The sequence below is a fragment of the Podarcis pityusensis genome (genome assembly GCF_964106645.2).
Source record: "Podarcis pityusensis genome assembly, chromosome: 7".
NCBI lineage: Eukaryota > Metazoa > Chordata > Lepidosauria > Squamata > Lacertidae > Podarcis > Podarcis pityusensis.
In genome coordinates, this window is record NC_138031.1 from 69,525,678 (window position 1) to 69,550,861 (window position 25,184).

A 25,184-nucleotide genomic window follows, 5' to 3' on the forward strand; every position below is an offset into this window, starting at 1 on the left:
CCCATTGTTCAGCCCGGACACTGAGGTCCAGCTCCAATGGCCTTCTGGCAGTTCCCTCATTGCGAGAAGTGAGGTTACAGGGAAGCAGGTAGAGCTTCTTGGTAGCGGCGCCTACCCTGTGGAACACCCTCCCATCAGATGCCAAGGAAATAAACAACTATCTGACTTTTAGAAGACACCTGAAGGCAGCCCTGTTTAGGAAAGTTTTTGATGTTTGAAGTATTATTCTGTTTTTAGTGTTCTGTTGGGAGCCACCCAGAGTGGCTGGGGAAACCTAGCCAGATGGGTGGGGTATAAGTTCTTGATGCCCAAATCCCAGCTATGTCTGGAAAATTCCGGACATAGGGCAACCTTATTATACCTGTTCCTCCCCAACCATCTCATGTTGAGAGAGATGGGCTAAAGGGGGTTTCTGTGCTCAGCTGAATGCGCTTGCAAGCCACCTCATGACTGGGAAACCTGGTAGGTTTCTAAATGCACTCTGTGGAACACATTTAGATGCCCCCTTCAGACTTTGCCTTTCTTCTGGGGCACAGAACGCCACACACCCAACTAGTGAATTGTCTCCCGGGCTGTAGGGCATGGTGAACTGGGGTAACTACAAAGGGCTTTGCCTCCCCAAACATCAGAGTATGTTGAGTAGTTCTTTTCAGTCCATTTAAAAAAAGAAGACCCCAATCTTTTGTCTCATTCCCCACCCAGATCTTGCAAATACCTAGGTGGCAACAGAACTAATTTCAAATATGTGCCTTTCATATCAAACCTGCAAGGGATTCATCAAGAGAAGCATTAATCAGAGCAAATTAAGGGGAAATATGGGGCCGGCAAACTGAAGTTCAAGAAGGAGCCACGCTGAACTCTGTGATATGCAATGCCGCATCACATCAGCTCCTAAGGGAATGCCAGTCGCAAGCCGATGCAAGATAGTCATGGTCTCATTTCACTTAGCATCACTGTCAGTTCCTTTGCAATGCATAATGCCAGCTCACAGGCACAGTGCTGTTGCCACTATAACACAGACCACGTTTCTAAATCTCACATTTATTCATTACAAAGCGCAAACCGCACACCTGCTCGGCCTTTGCGTTTTCGCAGACGAAGGTTTCGTAAAACATGGCAAACTCCGGGGCGTTGTCATTCACGTCCAGGACTTTAATAAACACTGGGATGCGGCTGCTTTCCTTTGGGTTGTCTGTAGTGACACAAAGAGAAAGCCGGTGAAAACATTTTAGTAATGAGTTTGACTCCCGCCCCCCCACCTACCCACTGCCTTGTTTGGAACAATACATTCACAAGGCTAATGCAAGCAATGAGCGACATTTTTGTGTGTGCACAATTTATTTGTGAGAGTTAAGGGGGGAATTTGCAGGTACAATCAGAATACATCTCTAACTGCCTCCTAAACCAAAGGTAGGAATTCTATGCTCATTTTTATCTCCTTCGATCCTCTCCCGCTTTCATATCCATCTGACTTTATAAAATTCCGCCAAGCAGACCACCAGAAACCCCCACGGAGGTCTTTACATTTGAAATTTGATCTGCCACTCTTGTGTGGCTGACCATCAAATATTACTGCATGGAAAAAGCCCTTCAGCTGTGAATTGTCTTGGAAGATGTTTAGTAGGGCCAATTCTGGGGTGATGTCTAAAATCCAACTATTCTGGACAACAGCCATACGGGAAATATGTAAAATAACTAAGCAAGTATTGGTGACAGCATTATTGAATCGTTTGGGCCACAGCCTTACAAGACGGTTGTGCAAGGAAGAGCATAAGTCGGCTCTTCTAGCTTCCCCCTTCCTTTACAGAAAGGATGGGGCATTCAGCATTGAATTTCCTCTTTGAACCTCAGAGTTCTTTCTCTCTGCCCTGGGAGAGGGTAATCTGATGCTTCCTAAGCCCCCCCCCCCATGGCTTCCCAGGGACAACGGAATTGCAGGATAAACATGTCAAGTGAAGGTTTTTCTTTGTATAGCCTTAACGGCTGCGAATCTGAAAGCTGCAACATTTTAAAACATAGAGTTGAAGTCAATAGGAGAAACTTGCTTAGAAATGCAAAATCAATATTCTCTCCCACAAGCAAGCAATCAGTTCTCAGGCGATAACTATCAGGAACACCACTTTCCAATATGCTTACGCAAACTTTAAGCTTCGCTGCTCTTTATCTCTTCCTCATCCCTCCCGAGTTCTTTTTCTTCAATGAATAAATTGCTTAACTTTGTTCTCTTCAGTCTAACCTAATTGTCACCTGGTTCTTTCTTTTTCTTATGGAAGGAGTGGGAAGTGTTACTATGTGGAGCAGGCAGCTCCCTTCCTCTCGCTGCATTATGCAAACACACACATTTCTTAGTTATTCATGTAGCATCTATCAAACCAAAGACTGAAATCCTAAATTTCTCTTGATCTTGGCTTTTGAAGTGCTTTCTGTGGTGCACTTGCTGTTTCACCTTTCATAGCTTTCAGGTGTGGAAAATTCATCATTCAAAACAACTTCAGAACTCTCATCTGCAAGGCAGCTGCGTACTGAACAACTTGAATCCCACTTCTGCGTCCGTCACTGATTTCCTTGGGCTCGTGAGTAAGTCAAGGTGGCCCAACAGAGAGGCATATGTTTGTCAGGAGTATGCATTGCAATAGCCATGAAAATATTCCTCCTTTGCTGAGGGTCCCTCTGTAACCCCTAAAATACAGAGATATTTAGCAGGTATGGAGCTTTTGGCTGGCATCAATCTGTCTCGGGAGACGAAGGAGGAGTGTGCCTTTGGGAGTGAAGTCAAACCGTTGGAAGGTTACAGCGGCTGCTGTGCCTGTAGAGACCAATATCAGAGAGACATGTTTTGTTGCAGCTGGGGCAGATGAAGGTGTCCAGTTGTGCTGCTGCAGATGCACCATGACGTTTCTCCTCTCTGCGCTCCTCCCAGCGATCATTCCTCCTTTGGCCACTGTTATGGAAGAACAACCTGTCTCTATTATGTACTGAAGTTCTCACCCTGGGCCAGCAGGGGGATACTGTAGATAGTTATGCAAATAAGGGATCGAAAGTGACGTTCAGTGATTTTGCTCGGTGTTTCAGCTCAGTGATTCAGCTCTGCTCAGAGGGTGGCTGCAGCTGGCTGTGCTCTGTTGTCCATCCATCCCATCCTCGTCGCCAGTGTTAAGTTGTGGGTGAACATATCAGACGACACAGCAATTCTTCAAACAGCTCTTGTTTATTCACAGGCCAGGACAGAACTGAACTGAAGGGTTCAGTCAGCCTGCTTATATAGAGCTCCAGTATAACGTTACTGTAACAACTTTCTAAAACTATCCAATCACTGAACGTCACTTTCGATCCCTTATTTGCATAACTATCTACAGTATCCCCCTGCTGGCCCAGGGTGAGAACTTCAGTACATAACAGTCTCCAGGCACTGCAGTCATCTGCAAGGGATTGCCACACGTTGTCACATTTGCAGACATCTTTGTAGCACAGAGTTGGTCTGCCAATGGGCCTGGTGCCTGAAGCCAGCTACCGGTAGAGCACGTCCTTAGGTATCCTGCCATCTTCCATTCTGTGGACATGAACAAGCCAGTGTAGACGTCGCTGAGACAGGACGTCTGGGAATGTGAGCTTAGGAGAGGACATCTTTGTTCAGAACTCTGTCCTGCCATGTGGTGCCCAAAATCTTCCTGATGGAAGGCATTGAGACATCGTTCCTGGCAGTTGCAAATTGCCCATGACTCACTTAACCTTCATATTTCAAATCACTAGAGGAAGTATGGGGCCTCATCATCGAATGGTGGAGCTGCACATTCTATATTTTATTGGCCGAGCAGGTTATGATCATATTCCTGTGGCACCTATAACATCCACAGATGTCTTGTTTGGACAAGGGGCATCCAACATCTGCAAAAACTCCAGCTGTCTCCCAAGGATGTAGTCCTCAGCATACTTGTTCTTAGCTATTATACCACACTGGCTGGCTGTGTAATCGGTCATAAACATAGGTGCTCTTTATATGTCACCCCAGCACCATGAGAAAGATCCATGCCATATTTTGGGTCCATGTGGAGAAAAGTAGCTCTGATATATAGGAAGCACCATGGTATGACAATTTCAGAGAACAACGACATCATTAACATCTTTTGGACCATCTTACAAATTAGCAGTACATAGCTGAAGACTAGGAATTTACTATCCTGGAGGAAGCATTGATAAAAATAAAAAAAGAGATGTCTGACTGATCTCCTCTTTGCCATTTTAAGAAACTACTAAAAACTCATTTGCTCTCTCTATTCCCTTTCTTACTCGTTGGCTAATTATAGTCTGTGTTTTACTCATTGTTTGTTTCACTTAGCTAGTGCACAGTTTTTCTCCTCCCCTTAAGTCCTCCTTCCCTTTGTTTCACATTCTTTAGCATCTAAAAAATGTCAAACAAAATTGTGAGCTGGAAGGCAAGGACCTGCTAGTTTTACTGTTTGCATTAGTGCCTGCTGGTGCCTTTATCAATGATAAATGATGATCACGCTGAGACGTGGGGCAATTTTCTTCTCATTGCATGGAAGCGCATGACAACAGTGTGCACTTGTGGCTTCAAAAACAGAGAACGCTCTGTCGGGTAAAAGGTGCACTCAGTGCAGGGCAAGCATATGCACAACTGGACAGAAAGCAATAAAATGCCCCAAACTTAGCAATTGTTCTTGGTCAGGGGTTGGGAACTTCAGGCCTGAAGGATGAATGCGGCCCTCCATATCTCCCCGTGTGGCCCTCTGAACTTTCTCCAAGCCACACCCCTCACTGGGCCTGCTTTATGCCAGGGAAGTTTTTCCTCTGGTTGGAATGTGCCCTAGACCTCAGATAATACCTCTTGCTTGTCTGGTGTTTGTGTGTGTTTGTGTGTGGAAACAAGCGTACTACACAATGAGAAATTTACATTCCTTGATCTCCCCATTGTTACTCTCGGCCTGCTCACTGCTAGCAGGTGGCCTTCGAAACATTGCCCAAAAGGAAATGTGGCATTCAGCGTGACAAAGGTTCTTCACCCCTGTTTTCTGCGCAGTCAACAGCGTGGTCTTAAGAGATGGTAAAGTGGCATTGTGGCTGCCAGAAAATAAGAAAAAGCTACTTGCTTGTTGACATGTTATTTAAGATTCCATAAAATGTTTTTGAGTAGAGATTGTGGGGAGAGGAGCAAAGCATCCTTCCATCCCTTCCCTTCTGAGAGGCTAACCAAAGATCATTCACCTGAGGCGTGCTAGCTCAGGCCTTGCCCTACTGCTCTCTAAACTACTTGAGCAGTGTTTTCAGAAAGAGTTCAGTGACCCATTTTATAGCTACACATAATGCATAAGAAAAAGGAAGGATCTTGTTAGAAAAGCATTGTTTAATGTTTGGATAAGATATAAGGATTTGTTAGAAAAGAAAACCCCAAGATGGTTGTCACCAATGGAAGCGAAGGCACAGAAAAAACTCAATATGGAGGCCAAATGGCCGAAATATTGGGAAATTCTGGTGCAAGATGGAGATAGAATAAAATTGCAGAGCTTTGAAAAACTGAAAAACAAAGTGCGAGATTGGCTCCATTATTATCAAATAATGGAGGCATACAAATTGGACAAAAAAGTTGGTTTCCAGGTGGAAAAATCAAAATTGGAAACAGAATTGTTAGATCCAAAAACCAAGAATTTGTCAAGAATGTATAACTTGCTGTTGAAATTGAACACTCAGGATGAAACGGTGAAATCAGCTATGATTAAATGGGCACAAGATGTTGGACATAACATAATGATGGCTGACTGGGAACGGTTATGGACCACAGGTATGAAATTTATGGCATGTAATGCCCTAAGAGAAAATTTAATGAAAATGATTTATAGGTGGTACATGACACCAGTTAAGCTTGAAAAAATTTACCATTTGCCCGATAATAAATGTTGGAAATGTAATGAGACTGAAGGTACATTCTTTCACCTTTGGTGGACGTGCCCAAGGATTAAGACATTCTGGGAGATGATTTATAATGAAATGAAAAAGGTATTTAAATATACCTTCCTTAAGAAACCAGAGGCCTTTCTCCTAGGCATGGTCGGCCAATTGGTGCTAAAGAAGGATAGAGCTTTTTTTATGTATGCAACAACAGCAGCAAGAATACTCATCGCGAAGTATTGGAAGACACAAGATTTACCCACCAGGGAAGAATGGCAGATGAAGTTGATGGACTACATGGAATTGGCGGAAATGACTGGCAGAATCCGAGACCAGGGAGAAGAGTCGGTGGAAGAAGACTGGAAAAAGTTTAAAGACTATTTACAGAAATATTGTAAAATTAAGGAATGCTAGAAGAATGTTGGAATGAAGTGATATGGCTTTAGTAGAACGGTTATAAGGAATTAAGTACAAATAGATTAATAGAGTATTAAAAGAAAAATGAGGTTGAAATATGTTAAGATAATTATAGGATAGGAAACAGGGGAAGATGGAAAGGAATTGCTGAAATAATTAATAGAAGTGGAATACAAAAAGGGAGGTGTGAGGAGGTCGTGGAAATATGTGAAAGAAAGATAAGACATTGAAATTTATTTTTTTTCCTTTTCTTTTCTTTGTTGATGTGTTTTTAAATTGTTTTTGTTTCGTCTTGTTAGTTTAATGTTTTAGTGTAAGGTAGTGTCTTTGTATTGTTATGTATTGTTTTTTCTTTGTTTTTTTTTGTAGTGTTTAAATTGTTGTAAAAGCAATAAATATTATTAAAAAAAAAAGAAAGAAAAAGGAAGGATCAAGCAGATCCATGTGTATGCAGCAATTTTACAAGAGCCTAGAAAAAATAATAATAATCACAGAATGTGGTATTGGATGCATGAACTGGCTTCCTAAGAATCTCAGTTTGCTTTCTTTCTTTCTTTTTTAAAAAGAGCAAGTTTTCAGAATAGACTTTCAAGCCTACCTTAAATTAGCAACACCCGCTTAAATGTCAAAAACTAGAGAAATTTGAATAATTTATTCCAAGTGCAGAATTCAGCATTTCTCTTGGCACATAATTGAGAGGGCCTGGGAGCAAATTTTTATTTTTTTTATTCCGCCCTTCCTCAAATATGGGATATACATAGCTCTGTTCCTCCTGCTGAGCTGCAAAGAAGAGCCTTGAGATTTCCTGTAGAATCTAGCTATCTAATGCCATGGAAGGCATTAAATAATTGTTATTCTGCTGTGCTTCACTGTCAAATGCAACAAAACAAGATTCTTCTCAGTGTTGACTGAATTACATTTGCACATGTAGGTGCTCCTAGGCTCTCTCTTTGCTAGATAGCGATCACTTCTATATCCCTTTAAATGTGATGGTTAAAGAATTCTGGTCATTGTAGTCCAGTGAGAATCATTGGAAAGAGATAGGGTAGCCAAATGCAGAAGAACACAGAGCTCCTGAACCTTCCAACTGTTGTGCAGAAGAGGCAATTTTGAGAGATTATTTATCTTCTGCTTGCCATTAAAGGTGTAGGAGCCTGTCCTCTTTTTTTAATCTGGCCACCCAAGTTAGCTGTCCGCCATTTCCCCCCCCCTTCCTCTCAGAACTGCAGTTACCATGGTTTCCTGGAAGAAGTTTTGATGTCTCCCATTAACGAGACATCTAGTTACCTGGATGTGACCTAAAATATTGGAGATGATTAAAAAAGTGTTCGGTGGCAGGTTTACGTAGAAAACAGGTGCTTAAACAAGGCTACCTAATTTGCACAGGCTCCCTGCATGAATACTGAACTCAACGGAGTGATCTTCTGTGCTAGCTCTACTTAGAATAGACCCATTGGCATTAATAGAGATGATTCATTAATTAGTTGTGTGCAACCTACAGTTACTTGATTATCTAGGTAAAGGTAAAGGTACCCCTGCCCGTACGGGCCAGTCTTGCCAGACTCTAGGGTTGTGCACTCATCTCACTCTATAGGCCGGGAGCTAGCGCTGTCCGCAGACACTTCCGGGTCACGTGGTCAGCGTGACAAGCTGCATCTGGCGAGCCAGCACAGCACACGGAACGTCGTTTACCTTCCCGCTGGTAAGCGGTTCCTATTTATCTACTTGCACCCGGGGGTGCTTTCAAACTGCTAGGTGGGCAGGCGCTGGGACCAAACGATGGGAGCGCACCCCACCGCGGGGATTTGAACCGCTGACCATGCGATCGGCAAGTCCTAGGCGCTGAGGATTTACCCACAGCGCCACCCGCGTCCCTACTTGATTATCTAGACTCGCCTAATTGTGAAGTGTTCCCCTTCCTCCCAACCCAGAGTCCCCATTCAGACCAAACAAGAAACGGAGAAGGGTTGCAAATGCTGTTGATGTTTCTGAAGTCGACAAATTGGCCTTTGGTTTGAATGCAATCTAAATGCCTTCTGCTAGTCCTCTAAGCCTGCCTACTTGGAAGCAAGTCCCATCTACAATAGCTTTCATGTAAGTGGATTTAGGAGTGATGTACTGGGCTCCGGGCTTCTAATTAAATCTGGCCCTAATGAAATTAATAGGGGAACGCAGAAAGAAGTAAGTGACTTGAAATGATGGCCTTTTAAGTATCTTGGTCAATGCTACAGGGCTGAATTTAGTTGGGACATAAAGAACAGCATATTCCCCTCTCCTTCCTCAATATTATGTACCCCTTTTTGTGGGGAGGGGGTACAATCTATGCAGCTGTTCACAAGCAGCAATTGCCATCCTAATTAACCAATGGCCAGGAGGATTTCTTTAGTTTATTTGATCTGAAATGAGGGGCATACTAATTTCCTTTCCATTCAGGCACAAAGTTGCCTCTTCATAAGCTGTAGCCTTGGGAAAGAAAGAGGGGAAAATACAGAAGCTTTTTTAAAGTTTACTTCCATGAATAACAGCAAAACAACCAAAGCATGGAGCTTGACTTCCTTTCAGCCATTCTCAGCTGGAAGGCTGCATTCGTTACGGCAATGGTGTTTATGCAGAACTTACTGATCTCGGAAGCTACTACTGTAATGTTATGCCACAATAATGTTTCCCGGTCAAGAAGTTTGGAAGTAAATATTGAACCGTTTCCAGAATCAATGTTGAATATTCTGTCCATGTCAGTATGCCGATCTACAGAATACCTGAAAATAGAAACAAAGTCATTTAGAGATCGCTCCAAAAATGCTTTTAAATAATTTTATGGTGCACTCTACAGCTATATTGCAAACAACAACAACAAACCCCACCAAACCAATGCTGTTGTACTGATATTGTGAACTGCAACATCTTGATACCTTCTGTGATTTGGGCAGGATTTATCTAAGGATCCTGGTCGGTACAAACCCTGCTTCAGCAGATGGAATATTTGTAATTCCTCACCATTTGTTATTCCTCACCATTTGCCAAAATCCTATTTTATTCACAACACCACCCACTGAGACACAACCCAAACACATTAGGCCAATTCATAATTTCCATGTTAAGTGTCACAATTGGCATTCTGGAGTTCTTTACTTGAGCATGGATTTTTAAAAAAATATTTGGCTATCTCCCCCTTTGTCTCCTTGGTACAGACATCAAGATTCAACAGGTGAACAACTTGCATTCTTCAAAATACAAATGCAACCTGTGAAGCTTCTTGTGCAGAAAATAAAATTTTCAAACCGTGATATGGTAGAAAACCTGCCACAAGATCATTTCCTCCCAGCTCAATGTTTCTGTAGTATAATATAATTTTGTGAAAATTTCCTGCTAATGATCATGTTGAAAGCTAATGTGGCATGAACATAGTGATGCTCTGGCTTATTCAGCCTGCAACTCTCTTGCACATTTATTTCCAGGTAAGCGTAACATTATTTGCAACCTAAGTAACTTCACCCAAGGCATCACAAGGCCTTACTCCTGAGTAGTCATGTCTACGATTGCACTGCCTATCACAGAAAACTGAACCAAAAGGTGTTTCATTGCACTTTTCTGCCTCAAGAATGGTTGCGTGCATTAGTGAAAATTTAGTGAGCTCTGTAGCCTTCTTTATAAACCGTAAACCACCCTGAGACCTCCGGGTATAGGGCGGTATATAAATTCAATAAACAAAATAATAATAAAATAACTGTAGGGCACAGATTTACTCATGCAAGGGAAGGAACAGGCTGCTGTTTTCCTGCACTTCCCAACTGATCAGGATGGCCAATCACTGCTTCTAAATAATTCAATACCAAATGTACCCAAGAGCAGAACTTGCTGAAAATCACTGACCCACCTAAAATGGAAATGTCAGCAATGCAATTTTTAAAAAGTTTTTTTTTGGCAGGATTTATAATATTTTGGCTAGGCTGGCAATAAACTGCAGGATATAGGAGGGCAACAGATGAAATGGATCAGTCGGCAAGGGCTATAGAATGACCGCTCACCAGTATTGTTGGTGGGCGGCTTTTGTGACCTGGCGCAGGCTCCCTGTGCTGATGTCTGTTGGCATCGATCGCTGTGATGTTTGGACTGAAGAAAGCTTTTGAAGCTCCCGAACGATCGACCAGGAGGGAGGGAACATGCCAGTCGGACATGTGTCTGTGCCAGGGTCCTACTCAAGTGGAGGACAAGCTCCTGACAGTGTCTACTTAGGCAAGTTACCCTCTCATATCGCTTTACCTGTTTCAACCACACTATGGTTGCTGTAATGCCCAGGGGAGATTGGCTGAGGTTGCCAAGTGGAAGAGTTGGAATTCAGCCAACTGTTTCCCTGCTCCCAAGGATTGGTGCGGGAGAGAGGAAGAGTGTGCTGGTCCCATGGGTTACCCCAGAGGCGAGGTCCAAGTGCGGTGCAAGTCAAAGATGCAACGTGGAGGCAGTCTGTAGTAGCTGTAGCTGAGTGCAGGGCAGGGTGTCAGGTGAAGTCAGGAACAGGCAAGCAAGCAGGGAGCCAGGGCAGGTCAGGAGCTCAGGCAGGAACTAGCAACCAACAATGTTGCTCCTGCAACTTGGGACTGGGTCTGGCTGGCTTTTATCTGCCCTGAGGCATAGGGCGGCCCCGATCCTCAGGTGACTCACCTCTCCTGGCCTGGAGGTGAGCACTCCTCCTGCGGGAACATAGTTCCCTCCGCCTCTCTGCCCTGAGCCTCTGCAGCTCAGGAGAGGCTGGAGGGATACCGGACCCAGAGGCAACCTCAGCTTCCTCTGACGGGGCTGAGAGTGGAGCACCTGCAGGCAATGGGTGCTCCATCACCTCAGGAGCCAGAGCAGACTCTGCTGGTGCCTTCACCTGAGGATCCAGCACTGGTGAAGACCCTTCAGGCTCATGCCCCAGCCCCAGCTCAGCTGGTTCTGGAGGCGGGGAATCCTGTGCAGGCTGGGATCCCTCAGGTTCAGCATCCGAGTCCGAATCCCAGGCCATCACAGAGAGAGAGAGAGGGTTGGATGGGGAATAAGATGGGACCTGAAGTTGGCTACATGGTGGAGCTCCTTCAGATCAAGGGTTTTTAAGTGGGGTTGTATGCAGTCACTGTGAATTTAGCATCTGCTCTCAACGTAACAAACTTACAGGGCCATGGCGTTAGGTTACCGTTTCTAATTCCATCTGTTGAAAGGTCAGCAGTCAAGCCTTCCTGATGAATGGATTAAAGTGAATTAAAGATCATGAGACTTTCTGCTGCTGCTGCTTCTTTTCAAGTGAAAGGAAATAACATCTCCCTGATACCTTTTAAAAGTCTGGGGCTGGAAGAGTTTGTGTGTCTGTCGACCTCAAAGGCTGCATGCCAGCAGAAATTCTCCTGGAATTATATGCGTTGCAGAAACCAGGACCTCAAGCTGGGGCAACAATTAATATCTCAGACATATACTGAAAGTTGGCAGTAGTGCCACAGTTTGGATTTGCCAAGTTATTTAACAAGCTTTAAGCAAGCATCTTTCACATATTCAGCGAACTGGGGATTAGCGGTGTAAGTTTTTCAAACGGAAGCCTAATATCCAGAAATCCGAACATCACAGATTTAGCACAGTGTATGTGACACAGTTCTCGGAAGCAATGGAGAAAACCTGTTTATGTTCGATTCTTAATTTGCAGCCTGATGCTAACCATTTGTTATGCAATTGATCATGTTAGGCTGTAAGTGGAGTGAAGAGAATGCACTAGCAAAGCCCTAGCAAGGGGAAAGTGATGCCCAGGAGAAAAGAGGTTCTTTGGGCAGTTTACACCCAATGGGTGGGAAGCGGTGCATGTACTCTCAAGTCAGACAGGAGGGAGCTAAGCCTCTGTTCTTCCAGCTTCTTGGCAAAAGATGAATAATGGATAGAGCCTTAGTTTGCACCATGCTACATGGTTAAGTTCAACTTCCTAGCAGCAGCCACTATCACAGAGCTGATCATCACTGTAGGGCTGTGGGGTATTCCCCCTGGTGATCAAACAGCTGTTTCATCTCTAGAAGGACAAGGGACTCGTGGATGTCTCTCCTGCCAACATGCCACCACCAAGATGGGTCTACCTGTAGGACTACAGCAGCTGCTGGATTACCACTCCCATCATCCTTGACCAACTGCAGTGTTGGTTAGGGCTGATGGGGGTTGGAGTCCAACGGCATTGGAGGCTCATGGGTTTCTCAGCCCTGCTCTGGAAGAAATGGGGTGTGGCTAATGCTGGACTGTCAACCCTCTAGGGCTGAGGTAGGGGCTCAAGCTCAGTCGCTCATTCCAACTCTGCAGAGAACCTACCGAACTGCAAGTTTCAACCTGTTTGCCCTGGCGTTTCTGTTAGTGTTTGTATTGTATTGTGAATGTATTTCACAAAGGATAAATGGTATTGGGGAAAGGAGTTGGCAGAAGGCAGTGGCTTGGTTATTGTGTTGGTTTTGTCTTTGGCTGTGAATGTGAGAGGGTGGGGGCTTCATGAAGACGCTTTCTGGAGGATGCTTTGAGGACAGGCAAGCTATGGATTAGTAACTTATGCACTGCTACAAAGGAGTTTTGAAAAAAAGAATTAAACCCTCTCTTGGGCTATTTGTGCAATATGCATATTTTTTATCACAAATGGCTAACCGTTTCCCTCCTCCCACGACATAGATCTGCACCTGAATATTATGAGGATGCATGGTTTCCCAGAAATCGCTACATGCACAGGCAGGGGTGGTTCATCCCACTTTGCCACCTGAGGAATGTGCCCCGCCCCCTAATTCCGCCATTGCCACTTGTATTCCCCTACCTTGGGGGGGGGGGCACAAGTGACAACACTGCACTCGGGAACCCCCTGGCTATTGCCAATTCAGTGAATGCCAGCTTGCTCCTCAGAGAATGGACACTTGTCTTCTCCACTCCAAGGGCAGGGAAAAGGAGCAGCAACACCACCGCCTCCATTTTGCTGTCAAGAGGGGGCATTATGGCAGTGGCAGAAGCGGTGGGGCAGGCAGGGTGCCGCCTCTTGCGCTTCCGCCACCTGAAGAGGATGCTTCACACTGTCTCATGGGTGGGCCGATTCTGCACACAGCATCATCTGCAAGCAGAACACTAATGCGACACAGTACTAATAGGTAACACCGTGGTTTGGCAAAACGCTAGTTCTAAATTATTTTTCTCATTCAGAAAGAATACAAGACAAGGTTGTAGTAGTTAAAAGTATATCCTAATTACATTGTTAACCCTGACCTAGAAGAATGCTTTTAATAGGCTACCCTTCTCATTGCTTTCATTCCATTTAAATAATCCCAGGTCTCTTTTGATCAAGGGCTGCTAATTATGTTGAATTGGTGGTGACTTTGACTTGCGGATCATAGCCTATTAAAAATTAAGTCGACAACATCAAACTCATTTTTTACATTTCTTTAATGAAATTACTGGTGCGTGTATGTCAGATTTTGGGGCTTTATTCCCTTCAAACTTGGGGAAATTGATAAGCTAGAATGTTAACAAATATATGAAGATGCCGTCACTAAGTCCTTAATACTTATACATAAGGAAATGCAGGGGTCGTGCAATGTTCACATCAGTTACGTTCCAGGAACATTGCTTAGAGATTATGGTGCTAACCAGCCTGCAATTTCCAGGATCGCTGTTTAATTTTTTTTGTTACATCAGCTACTTTCCAGTCCTGAGGTACATACACATGCTGTTTCATACACAGTATGCACTGCAAAATTTTGAGGTTGGGCCCTGCTTGTATACAGCAACACCAAACTCAAGTGCTGAATTATGACAGCTATGTAGCAAGAACATGGCTCCTGGTATCAAGAGGGAGATATCTGTATACTCGGAGAATCTGAGGTTTGCAGAAGCAGAACAAACCATTAGGCCAGGAGTTGTATGTGGACCTCCCACCCCACCCCACCCCACCACAAATGGTCCAATGACTGGGCACAGAATGCAGCATATTGGATAAGGAAAACATGAGGTGGAGAGGCGGGGAAACGGAATATCATATCCTGAAAGAAGGCATAGCTGATTGGCATACTGAGCAGGAATACCCCACACTGCAATATTTTCTTGCAGGTACCTCTTGTGATACTGATTGAATGACAACGTAGCATCCTTTAAACGTGCAGAGTTCATGGGCTGAACTGCTCTCAAGGACAAAAGTGCTACCTTAGATTAGATGACGTGTTAACAGGCTACCCGAGCTGGATCAACTGTTTTGTTATATATGCTGCAGTATTTTGAATTTGCCGGACAGGGGTCCTTGTTGTCCTGGAATTCTCTCAGAGCCCCACTCAGCGGAGAACTGCCCATCCACTCTCTTTGCCAAATCCCTTTTCAATTCCTCACAGCAGCAGACAAGGCAATGGTCCCTTTCTGTGTAGCCTGACAGATAAGGATGGTTGCAAACCAACCGGACGAAAATGGTATGGTCTATTCTGATGCTTTATTGACATGCAGAGATCAACAAGCAAAGTTTTCCGCAGGTAAACACAACCCCCTGCTACTGTATGCACATCAAGTGGTTGTTAAATGAAACAGCTGCAGCATTTGGTCGAAGTGTTGGCATATCCAAGTTTATTCAGGTGTAGGCAGGGATGATTGTGACTAATCTCAGCTCCTTTGCAATGCCTGGTTGACATGGGAGACGGCAGGTTTTCTGTATGGCAAACATTGGAGGGAAGGAGGATGGTGTGGAGACTGCGGTTGCTGGTACGTGCCAGCGTCTCTTGGGCCACAGTATCCATGAGGTCTTAATGGGACTAGAGCCTCGTTGGAGTCAAGACTGAAAACTGTCAGCTCTAATATTGTGATAGTTGTACATCTGAATGCATTTATTCATCTGGAATGTCACTCAGCATCCAGGCAGGCGAGGGGAATCAGTGACTAAAATGTTACTCTATTGACAAATGTAAGTGTCACTCAATCTGCTAGTGCCAAAGGCAGACTTTTTACAAAATCTGCTCCTCGGAGATCTTCCCCTAATTGCTTTCTTCAATGCAGAGTCCCTGTATTTAATGCAAGTGCAAGCCAAGAAAATTTGTGGGCCACTGAGGAATGCATGTGTGAATTTCCTCTCACACACATGCTAAGCATCTTCATAATGACATTATGAAGCATTCTTTAATGGGAGATCAAAGGGCTTTCAAGCTGACAGTGCTCTGTGCTAAGGTTTTTCTTTTTAAAGCTACAGTCAAGTGGAAAAAATTGAGGGTTTTCAATGTAACATCAAGTGTCTGAAGGTTTTATTTCTAACTGTCAGGGGAACCTGACAAGTAAGTGACAAGTAGAACATATAACGGTCTAATTGCATCCTCCCCCAAGCTGCGAGGGAAAGTTAGAGTTAGCATTTACACTCATGATGGTGTGTGTGGGGGGAAATCACTGTCAAGACGAGGCAGTCCTAATCTAGGCTTGCAGATCTTGAAAGATGCTAGGAGAGGGGGCACCAGAAAAGCCCTTCAGGATCACATAGGCAAGCAGTTTGGGTGGTAGCACGGTTCTGCTCACTTTCTCTCTACTCCTGCACAGCATTTAGGTTCCAGAGGCATGTCCAGAGAGGCTACCTTTGATGCTTTCTGTTGCTGCGCATCTCTAACCAAGCACACGCTCCTTGGCCTCATTTTGAAAGTTCCCCATTGCCTCTCTCCTCCTGTATCTTTCTTCTATCAGCTCCCACCCATGACTGAGTAGAAAGATGGAGGGAGAGGTGTTGGAGAGCACCTTCGCAAGGTGAGAAAGCAACCTGAGTGTACATACCACGGATGCAGGAAGAACAGCTCAGAGGCAACAAAGGAACAGAGGAGTATGGACACAACAAAAACGGAGTGAGGTTTCTAGCCACACCAAGACAGGACAGGGCTTGGTGCCCTGAAGATGTCTTGGACTACAGTTCCCATCAGCCTCAGGAAACATGGTGCTTGTGGGAGTTCTAGCCCCAAACATCTGCAGGGCAACGGGTTGAGGAGCCCTGGTGTAGGGCATGCCTAAGTGAATGGTTGAGTGGGGAAAGTAGGCATACGCCAGGCACACATTTGTGTTTGCCAAAGCCATCAGCCTGATCTGGCCTTCCAGTCTGTTCTCACCTGTCAACACTGCTGATGTAGGCTGTGAGATCTGTATACAGTGGTACCTCGGGGTACAGATGCTTCAGGTTACAGACCCTGCTAACCCAGAAATAGTACCTCGGGTTAAGAACTTTGCTTCAGGATGAGAACAGAAATCGTGCTCTGGCGGCACGGTGGCAGCGGAAGGCCCCATTAGCTAAAGTGGTGTCTCAGGTTAAGAACAGTTTCAGGTTAAGAACGGACCTCTGGAACGAATTAAGTTTTTAACCAGATGTACCACTGTAGTTTGGTTCACAGTGTGATGGGATATCCCTCCGCCCCCCACACACCAAAAAAATAGTACCTGTGTGCATAACTGGGACCTGAGCAGATGATCTGCGGCCTGGTACTTGGCGTAGCAATTTTGACGTTTGGGGTGGGGAGGGGAGTTGAGATTGTCACAAGGGGCACAATTCATCCTGTGTTTGCACTAGAAGGATTATTGGTGGTGTTGGGCCAGAGAGAGATAATGGGTTTCTGTTTGTTTGTTTGTGTGTGTTTGTAGGATGGTACAAACCATCCCTAAGTGTGGTAGCAGAGGTAATATAGGATGTGGTTTTAGAGAATCCTTTCATGGTGGTGTTGGGGAACTTCCAATATGCTGAGGCTGCCTCAAATGGGCTGGTCGGGAGTTCATGCCCTCCAGGACAATCATTGGACCATCTCAGTGTAAAAAAGGTAAAGGACCCCTGGACTGTTAAGTCCACTGAAAGGATACCATAGATTGTGGAGCTCATCTCACTTTTCAGGCTGAGGGAGCCAGCATTTGTCCACAGACAGCTTTCCAGGTCATGTGGCCAGCATGTTTAAACTGCTTCTCATGCAATGGGGCACCATGATGGAAGCCAGAGCACACAGAAATGCTGTTTACCTTCCTGCTGCAGTGGTACCTATTTATCTACTTGTACTGATGTGCTTTCGAAATGCTTGGTTGGCAGAAGCTGGGACAGAACAATGGGAGCTCGCCCTGTCGTGCAGATTCGAACCGCCGACCTTCTGATTGGCAAGTGTAAGAGGTTCAGTGGTTTAGACCACAGCGCCACCCGCTCCCTTCTCAGTGGCCCAACACATGTGGCGGGATATACCCTCAAGTGTTTTCCCCCACAAAGCAGATAGGGGGCCCCTGAGACCTTCCAGTAAAAGGTTGGTAATAGATAGAATGATAATAATGATAGTGATATATATTCTGAAGGTATCTACTTTGTTGGCTCCCTGTATTTTACCTGCTTTGATGGCTTCCTGTCTTTCTGCACCAGACCGAGAGTACAGGAAATTGTACCTCTGGAAGTGTGCCATTGCGTTCAACAGCATTTTGTTCAACACTTAACCTTCTGCTTCAACTCCATTTACTTCAACAGAACATAAGCATTGCCAAGCTCTCCCTGGCTGCCACTCCTCACTCGCTTCTTGCCTTCCTTCGTTCAATTTTTAAACAAATAACATCTCACTAATAGTTGCCAATGAACACTCCAAAAAGCTGCTTCTGTATTTAAGTTCTAACAAAAATAATGGAAACATCTCCTTAATGGTTGCCATGATATTTATATCCTGAAAGCAAACTGTCCGCCTGCTGTTTGTCGATTGGCACGGTCGCCCGAGGTTACAGGTTGCCCTTTGATGTGCATCAACCCCTGTGACCACCATTTTGGGGGGTTCTATGGCCCATCAACCCCTGAGCTGGGTGTCTGGAAAAGAAGCTCTTCCCCCATGCTCCCTTTAATGGGATTGCCCTGCTTTTGTGGTGCTTGCTTAGTCTAAGGATCCATTCTCAACACCTTGTCCACCATCAAATTGTGACAGTTGCTTTGAGGCAGGCAGTATCTCCAGATTGGCCAATTGTCCTGCAGGGAACATTCCTCCCTGCCCCTCCAATGGCGACCAAAGCACTTCCATAGCAAGCCACACCACATCTAGCCATGCCGCAGCTGCTCCCTACTTAGTGAAGCTCTTGGTGCCTTCTCTCTCTCTCTCTCTCTCTCTCTCTCTCTCTCTCTCTCTCTCTCTCATCTTTCTTTCACTTTCTTCGGCTGCTTCAGAGGTCCAGCAAGCCGCCACCACTGTCCACGTAAAAAATAAATTCTCCTCCTCCTCTACTGCGCCTGGTGCCCTTCTCTTCTGAAATCCGGAAGGGAACTGTGACTGAGGCACGGGAGTGGCACGCTTATATTTCCAGGGAGCAGATCAGAGGGAAGACTGTGAGGCAAAGCAATCTCCTCTGGTCTGCTCCCTGAGCCATGCCCACACACTCCTCTGCAATTGGCTGTGACACCTGCAAAAGAGTCTCCTGCCTGCTGTGGCCGAGCTAAGCTGCAAACAGCACTTCCCCGGAGATAAGACAAGCGGTTCTTATGTATTCTGTGATGAAAGAATCGGAAGAAGTCTCACAGGGCAGACCCAGAAATAACACCTAGCTAGACCAGAAGCCTTTCTCTTAGGAATTGTAGGCACAGATACACCGAAGGAATTGAAAAGACTGTTCATGTATGCTACTACGGCTGCAAGGATGCTGCTTGCCCAGAAATGGAAAGATGACAAGATGCCCATGAAGGCGGACTGGCAGATGAAACTGCTAGATTACGCAGAGATGGCGAGATTGACAGGGAAAATCAGGAAGATCAGAACTTCAATAGAGATTGGGATGAATACAGATTGCATTTAAAAGAACACTGTAAACACTTGAACTCTTTGGCAGGCTCTAAATAACTCTTGCAATGTTACAAAGACTTTGGAAACAATAGAGGACTGTAATTTGGATGAACTATTATATGCAGTTGACAAAGGTATTTAAAGAATCTACGGAGGGGAGGAGGGAAATCCTAAGATTCGAAAGAATCTTGTTTTATTTTTAATGTTTTCAAGTATGTTAATTGTGTGATTGATTTTGTAAAACCAAATAAAAGTTACTTTAAAAAACAACAACTGAAATAACACCTAGCTATACCAACTATGTCATTCTCAACAGTAGTAAGATATTGGCATTAACCCCCCCCCCCAAACATGCTAAGTTCAGAGATAAAACAAAAAGTCTATGCTTACTTGATAGGATTCTTTGCAACGTCAGGGTCTCGGGCAGTCACGGTTCCTATGACAGTGTTTATCTGGACATTTTCCTTCACTTCAAACACGTAGGCTGGCCTGCTGAATACTGGAGGTTCGTCTACATCCTCCACCACAATTCTGACAGTCGTAATGTCTTTGAAGGGTCCCAGATAGAGGAATCTGGGGTCCACGTGAGGATTGCTTGCCTCCACTTTCACAGTGAACTGTCTCTTCTTTTCAAAATCCAAAGCCTAGGAGCAGAAAATGCACATGTTAAATAGAAAACTGATAACAGCTTTCCTGGGAGACCTGACATTCAAAGAGGCAGACTGAAATGCGTGGAATGAGCGCGTTATGCACTTCAAAACAAACATTTGCACTGCAATTCAATGCATGTTTGCTCAGAAGGGAGCCCTACTGTTTTCAACGGTACATACGCCTGAGTAAGTGTATCCAGGATTTCGGCCTCAGAGGTAGGGTGGTTATGTGCCCTATTTTAAAGAAGAGAGAGGGTGTCTGGTGTAAATATAAAGAACCACAAGGCGGGAGAGCAGAAGGGGCAATGAAATTGCTCATCAACCTTTAGCAGAGAGTCCTCCTCCATCTACTACCTTCTTTCTCTTCTTCAAAGGACAACACTTCTTGTTGCTTCTTGGAGAAGACCAAGGAACGCAGGGTGTACATTTGAGCCCCAGCTTGAAGAAGGGCCTGCTCCAGAAGGAAGGTGTGTTTGCTTGAATTGGGACTGCTCCAAGTTGGGCAGAGGTGTTTCCATATTCAAGCACTCCCACTTCAAACAATTGCCCCATTTATGCCTTGGGAAGAAGAAAATATACAATGGCAACTTCAGAAATCTTTCTAATGTCCAGAGATAATGTGCTGCTGTGAGACGAGAGGTTTGTCCTCCGATCCTGCACTTTTTAGAAGTCATTAATGACCTCATTTCTGTTGGAACATTCCTGCCTTTCCTACTCTGACACTTCCCAAATGTGTTTGCCCAACAATGTTGCCTCCCCACACTTCCTTGCAAATGAGAAAATAAATCACCCACTCTGAACTGACGTTCGTTTCCCTCAAAGCCCCTACCTGAAAAGTAGACACATTTTGGGGGGAAGTTGTGTTTTGAAAGCCGTTCCTCACTGGAAATGCAACTATGTTATGTGAAGTCAAAACCAATGTAGCGTGGCGTTCGGTAAAAGAGCGTAGCGCGGATGCTGTTGTGTGGTGTCAAGGGAAGAGAAAACCGCCATTTGTTTTACTTCATTGCTTGTAAATGAGCGCTGACGGGTCAGTCGATGTTTCTGGAACTAGCTGTAGATGCTTGCTCAATAGCACTTGACGTCTGCCAGACTTTTCTTCGTGAGCTTTGACGGTGTCTACCGAGCTCGGACACAGCCCATGTGGTTGGCAGGGCTACCCCAAGATATTTTGCTGCCTCAGGAAGAACAGCAATTGCTGTCCCTGCTTCCCCACCTCTGCCTCACCATTCAATGTACCGTATTTTTCGCTCTATAACACGCACCAGACCATAACACGCATGTAGTTTTTAGAAGAGGAAAACAAGAAAAAAATATTCTAAACGAAATAGTGGATATATGATTTTTGTGGTTCATGCTGTGGCCACAGACATGTGACCTGACAGTGAGTTTGGAGTAGCCCAATTCAAAAATCCTGAGGATCCATGCTTTGTAACCATGGAGGAGGGAAGGAAGGGGAACCATGGATCCTCTGCTCACGACTGCAGCAGATCCCCCCCCGCCACCCGCAGGCATTCGCTCCATAACACGCACAGACATTTCCCCTTACTTTCTAGGAGGAAAAAAGTGAGTGTTATGGTGCAAAAAATACGGTATATAGTGTGCAAAACCTGGCTAAGTTATTTTGGCACCTGAGGCAACAACCCCTCAGGTACTTCTCTCACGCCCTGGCAGTAAAAAATACAATAGTAATAAATGAAACAACTGACAATTCGCTGCCCTTTCATTACACCCCCAAATCAGGGTTGTTGGGGTTTTTTAGATGGCTTCCTCACTCTGCCTAACAGCACAGACAGTCCTGATGCTCTGTTGTGAGCTGGAGAAGTGGCTATTAGTTGCAGTGCAGCCAGTTAAAGAGGAAAGAATATGAGTTTTGTAGCTGAGAGGATGAAGGAGTCTTGGGGGGAAAGAAGGAAACACTCCAGATAGGAGTGGAGGTATCCATCAATTTCCAATTATCCCCATTTCTCATTTTTCCAATCTTAATTTCCGTTCCCCACATTTCAACATCACTTTGGGATTTCTAAAATAAAAAAGTTGTCATGAAAATTCATCAGCACTTTTGTGTGAGTTTCTCACAGTATGCATGTTTGCTTAAGAGGCACCGTTTTTCAAAGCAAATTTCCCTAATGCGCTATATTTTCGTATGTTAGTTTCACAAATGTGCGCATTTTTAGGCACACTTTTATATATGTACAGTGGTATCTCGAGTTACATACGCTTCAGGTTACAGATGCTCCACTAACCCAGAAATAATACCTCGGGTTAAGAACTTTGCTTCAGGATGAGAACAGAAATCGTGCTCTGGTGGCGCGGCAGCAGTGGGAGGCCTCATTAGCGAAAGTGGTACTTCAGGTTAAGAACAGTTTCAGGTTAAGAACAGACCTCCAGAACGAATTAAGTTCTTAACCCAAGGTACTACTTACGGTCTTCAAATAAAAACCTCTTGAAGGTCCCAGGCCACAGAGAAGTTAGGCTGGCCTCAACTAGAGCCAGGGCTTTTTCGGCTGTGGCTCCGATCTGGTGGAACACTCTGTCACAAGAGACCAGGGCCCTGCAGGACTTGACATCTTTCCGCAGGGCCTGCAAGACAGAGCTGTTCCACCAGGCCTTTGGCCAGGGCACAGCCTGACTCCCTCCCTCGGCAATCTTCATGGAGCTCTGGCCCAATGGTTGCCAGTGGCTTGAATTAATTAATTTTATAATGAACGATTTTAGAGTGTTGTTTATGCTGTACTTTTGTATTGTTTTATTGTTGTTAGCCGCCCTGAGCCCGGCTTTGGCTGGGGAGGACGGGATATAAATAAAATTTATTATTATTATTATTATCTGTACACGCTCCCTGGCATTGCAAAAGCACACAGCAAAGCACAACTTTTGATGGATGACCGTGTTTGGTTTCCATATTGTTTTGGGAACTGCAGATTTGGTAAGTTCGCCTTTAAATGCAAACTGAGTTGAATTTCTCTCCCACCCCTAGTTTCAAATAGAAGCTGTTTGCTTTTGGGGGAACTGATGTTGCTTTATAGGCAGGCTCTTTCTGACTATGGGGCTTTTCTTCCCCCCACTATGTTCAATGCATAAACAGATATTGCAAAAATGCTACAAGCTTCCAGTGCTCTCTCCTCACATGTAATCAGCCCCCACAGAGGCTGCCCCTAGAATTTCCTATTGCTCGAGGAAGTGGGGGGAATTGTGCGTGATGTAGTTGCAATTAGATTTGACTGCATCGTGAAATCCTGAGGGTACAGAAGAAACATCACAAGCAATTTAGGTGGAAAGGAGACAAACCATGCCTCTTCATTTTTTATCCCCTGTACTGTATGAAACCTGGCCAAAGCATTATTTTTCAGAACCAGACACAAGCAGAAAATTGAGTGATATCAGGATCAAGTCCTATGAGGCATTTCTGTATGAATAAGTAATGACGGGTGTTGTGCAGAGATCTACAGGCAAAAGTCCGTGTTTGAGACTCTACACAATGTCTTTTTCGTGTTGGCTAAGTTTGAATTGATGCGGGCTGATATCTGTAACCTTATCAAGCTTGCCAGATAAGTTGCTTGTAAATGAGATTAGTGAAATGCTTTCTGACAACGAAGGTGTCATATTAGTAGTTCCCACTCAGGATCTTATAAGGCTCTGCTCTTTAAAAAAAGAAACACAACAAAAGAGAAAGTCAGAATGTACCCGAATAGAATTATTAATTGCATTGTAGAGGGGAAATACATAGGAACACAGAGCTCTAATATGCTTTTGCAGTAGATGTGATATTAACTTTACCCAGCTTTTCAGAGTGTTTAATTTCAAAATGTTTCATATGCAACACGGCACAGTTTTTGAGAATTTGTGGGGGCTAGCGGAGCAGATTTCTAGTCAGCGTCTCTAAAATGTATCCCCTCCTTGTAACATGTAGAAAAGAAGTGGTCTGTAAAAGAGGCCAGATTGCCATTTAACAGAACAGATCTGCTGCACCTAGGGATGTCAAAGAATTCTGTCGGTAACAGAAATGGCCACTGTTCACATTTTTATCCCAGGTCCAGAACATAAATCAACCCAGCAAATACAACTAGCATCAATCTAGTGACCACGATTGGAACCATTTTTTAAAAGCCCGCAACCAACACATAATTAATCAAATGCCCAGTCACAATATCCCTCATGCTCTAGTGTGACCAAGAAACAAGACATAGGATGGGTTGACTCAGACAGGAGCAAACGTGGTCCTTATTAGCTGGTGCTATACAGGGCAAGAAGCAGGTTCTGCTCACACTCAAAGGATGCACCCCTTTATTTCTTCTCATATAAGTGAACGGCATTTTGCTAGCCCACCCAACCATGTTTAGCATCTAAATAGAGTTATATTTTGCATTATCTCATAGTGGTGATAAACACTGGGCTTCAGCATGAAGAAGAAGAGCCAGTATGGTGTAGTGGTTAAGAGCGGTGGACTCGTAATCTGGTGAACCGGGTTTGATTCCCCGCTCCTCCACATGCAGCTGCTGGGTGACCTTGGGCCAGTCACACTTCTCTGAAGTCTCTCAGCCTCACTCACCTCACAGAGTGTTTGATGTGGGGGAGGAAGGGAAAGGAGAATGTTAGCCGCTTTGAGACTCCTGAAGGGGAGTGATAAAGCGGGATATCAAACCCAAACTTAAGCTTAAGAAGCTTCTAGACACAGGCTGAAAGACGTCTGCAGGATCTATAGCTTGTGATGAGTCAGAGTTGAGAAGGGAGGTGTCGGGGGGGGGAGGGCAGCCTGTGTGCCTGGGCTGCCCAGGGCCACTTGATCCGATCTGGACAGTCATGCAAAAGTGTGAGATATTTCCTCTGAAGCTATTTCCCCACCCTTTGCAGAGCACTGACAAGGGTGTTAACAACTATGTGTGGGAGACAAAACGCATGTGACAAAAGCATGCTGAAAGCCAGAAGGAAACATCTGAGAACATGCACCTTTTTCACTGTTACGATGCCTTCCTGCGTCGCCTTGTCTGTGATGACGCCAAACATTTCTAAGCCGTCCCCTTCGATGATGCTGTATTCCATCTCTGCATTTTGACCCACATCAGCGTCAGTAGCCTTTATCCTGCCAACCGGCGAATCGAGAGGTGCAGACTCATGGATTTTGAACTGGTAGGCACCTAGAGATAAAGGGAAACTTTAGCCAGACAATCACAGCTATTGGGGCATTTCCCCCAAAATCTCCAGTCACATGGAGGTTTTCTTCCTACATCTATTCTCTACCAGCATCCACACCAGTAAATTGACTCCTAGGTTGCTGCCACTCCAAGTTGCTTGCAGGACTTTCTACTTTCTCATAGAGCCATCCTGTTGTATTCCTGATTCAAAGGAGATTCTAAGTGATACAAAAGGCAAGTGCTTAACCATTCTATTTGTTCTGGCATCAGACTTAACCTATGCACCCTTGAGCTGCAAAGTCTGCACACCGGAACGGTTT

The 25,184-nt window shown here is 44.7% G+C and overlaps 1 protein-coding gene across 1 annotated transcript in view; it reads right to left on the reverse strand.

Moving 5' to 3' along the window:
• The window catches only part of CDH6 (cadherin 6), a 176,205-nt gene that overhangs the window by 9,171 nt on the left and 141,850 nt on the right, over positions 1–25,184 (reverse strand). Inside the window, exons 6-9 of the mRNA XM_081014768.1 lie at positions 24,680–24,867; positions 19,470–19,723; positions 8,941–9,077; positions 1,071–1,192 (exon numbers count right to left, since the gene is read on the reverse strand). Of these exons, the coding sequence (XP_080870894.1) occupies positions 1,071–1,192; positions 8,941–9,077; positions 19,470–19,723; positions 24,680–24,867 (701 nt within the window). The remainder of the gene's footprint in view (positions 1–1,070; positions 1,193–8,940; positions 9,078–19,469; positions 19,724–24,679; positions 24,868–25,184) is intronic.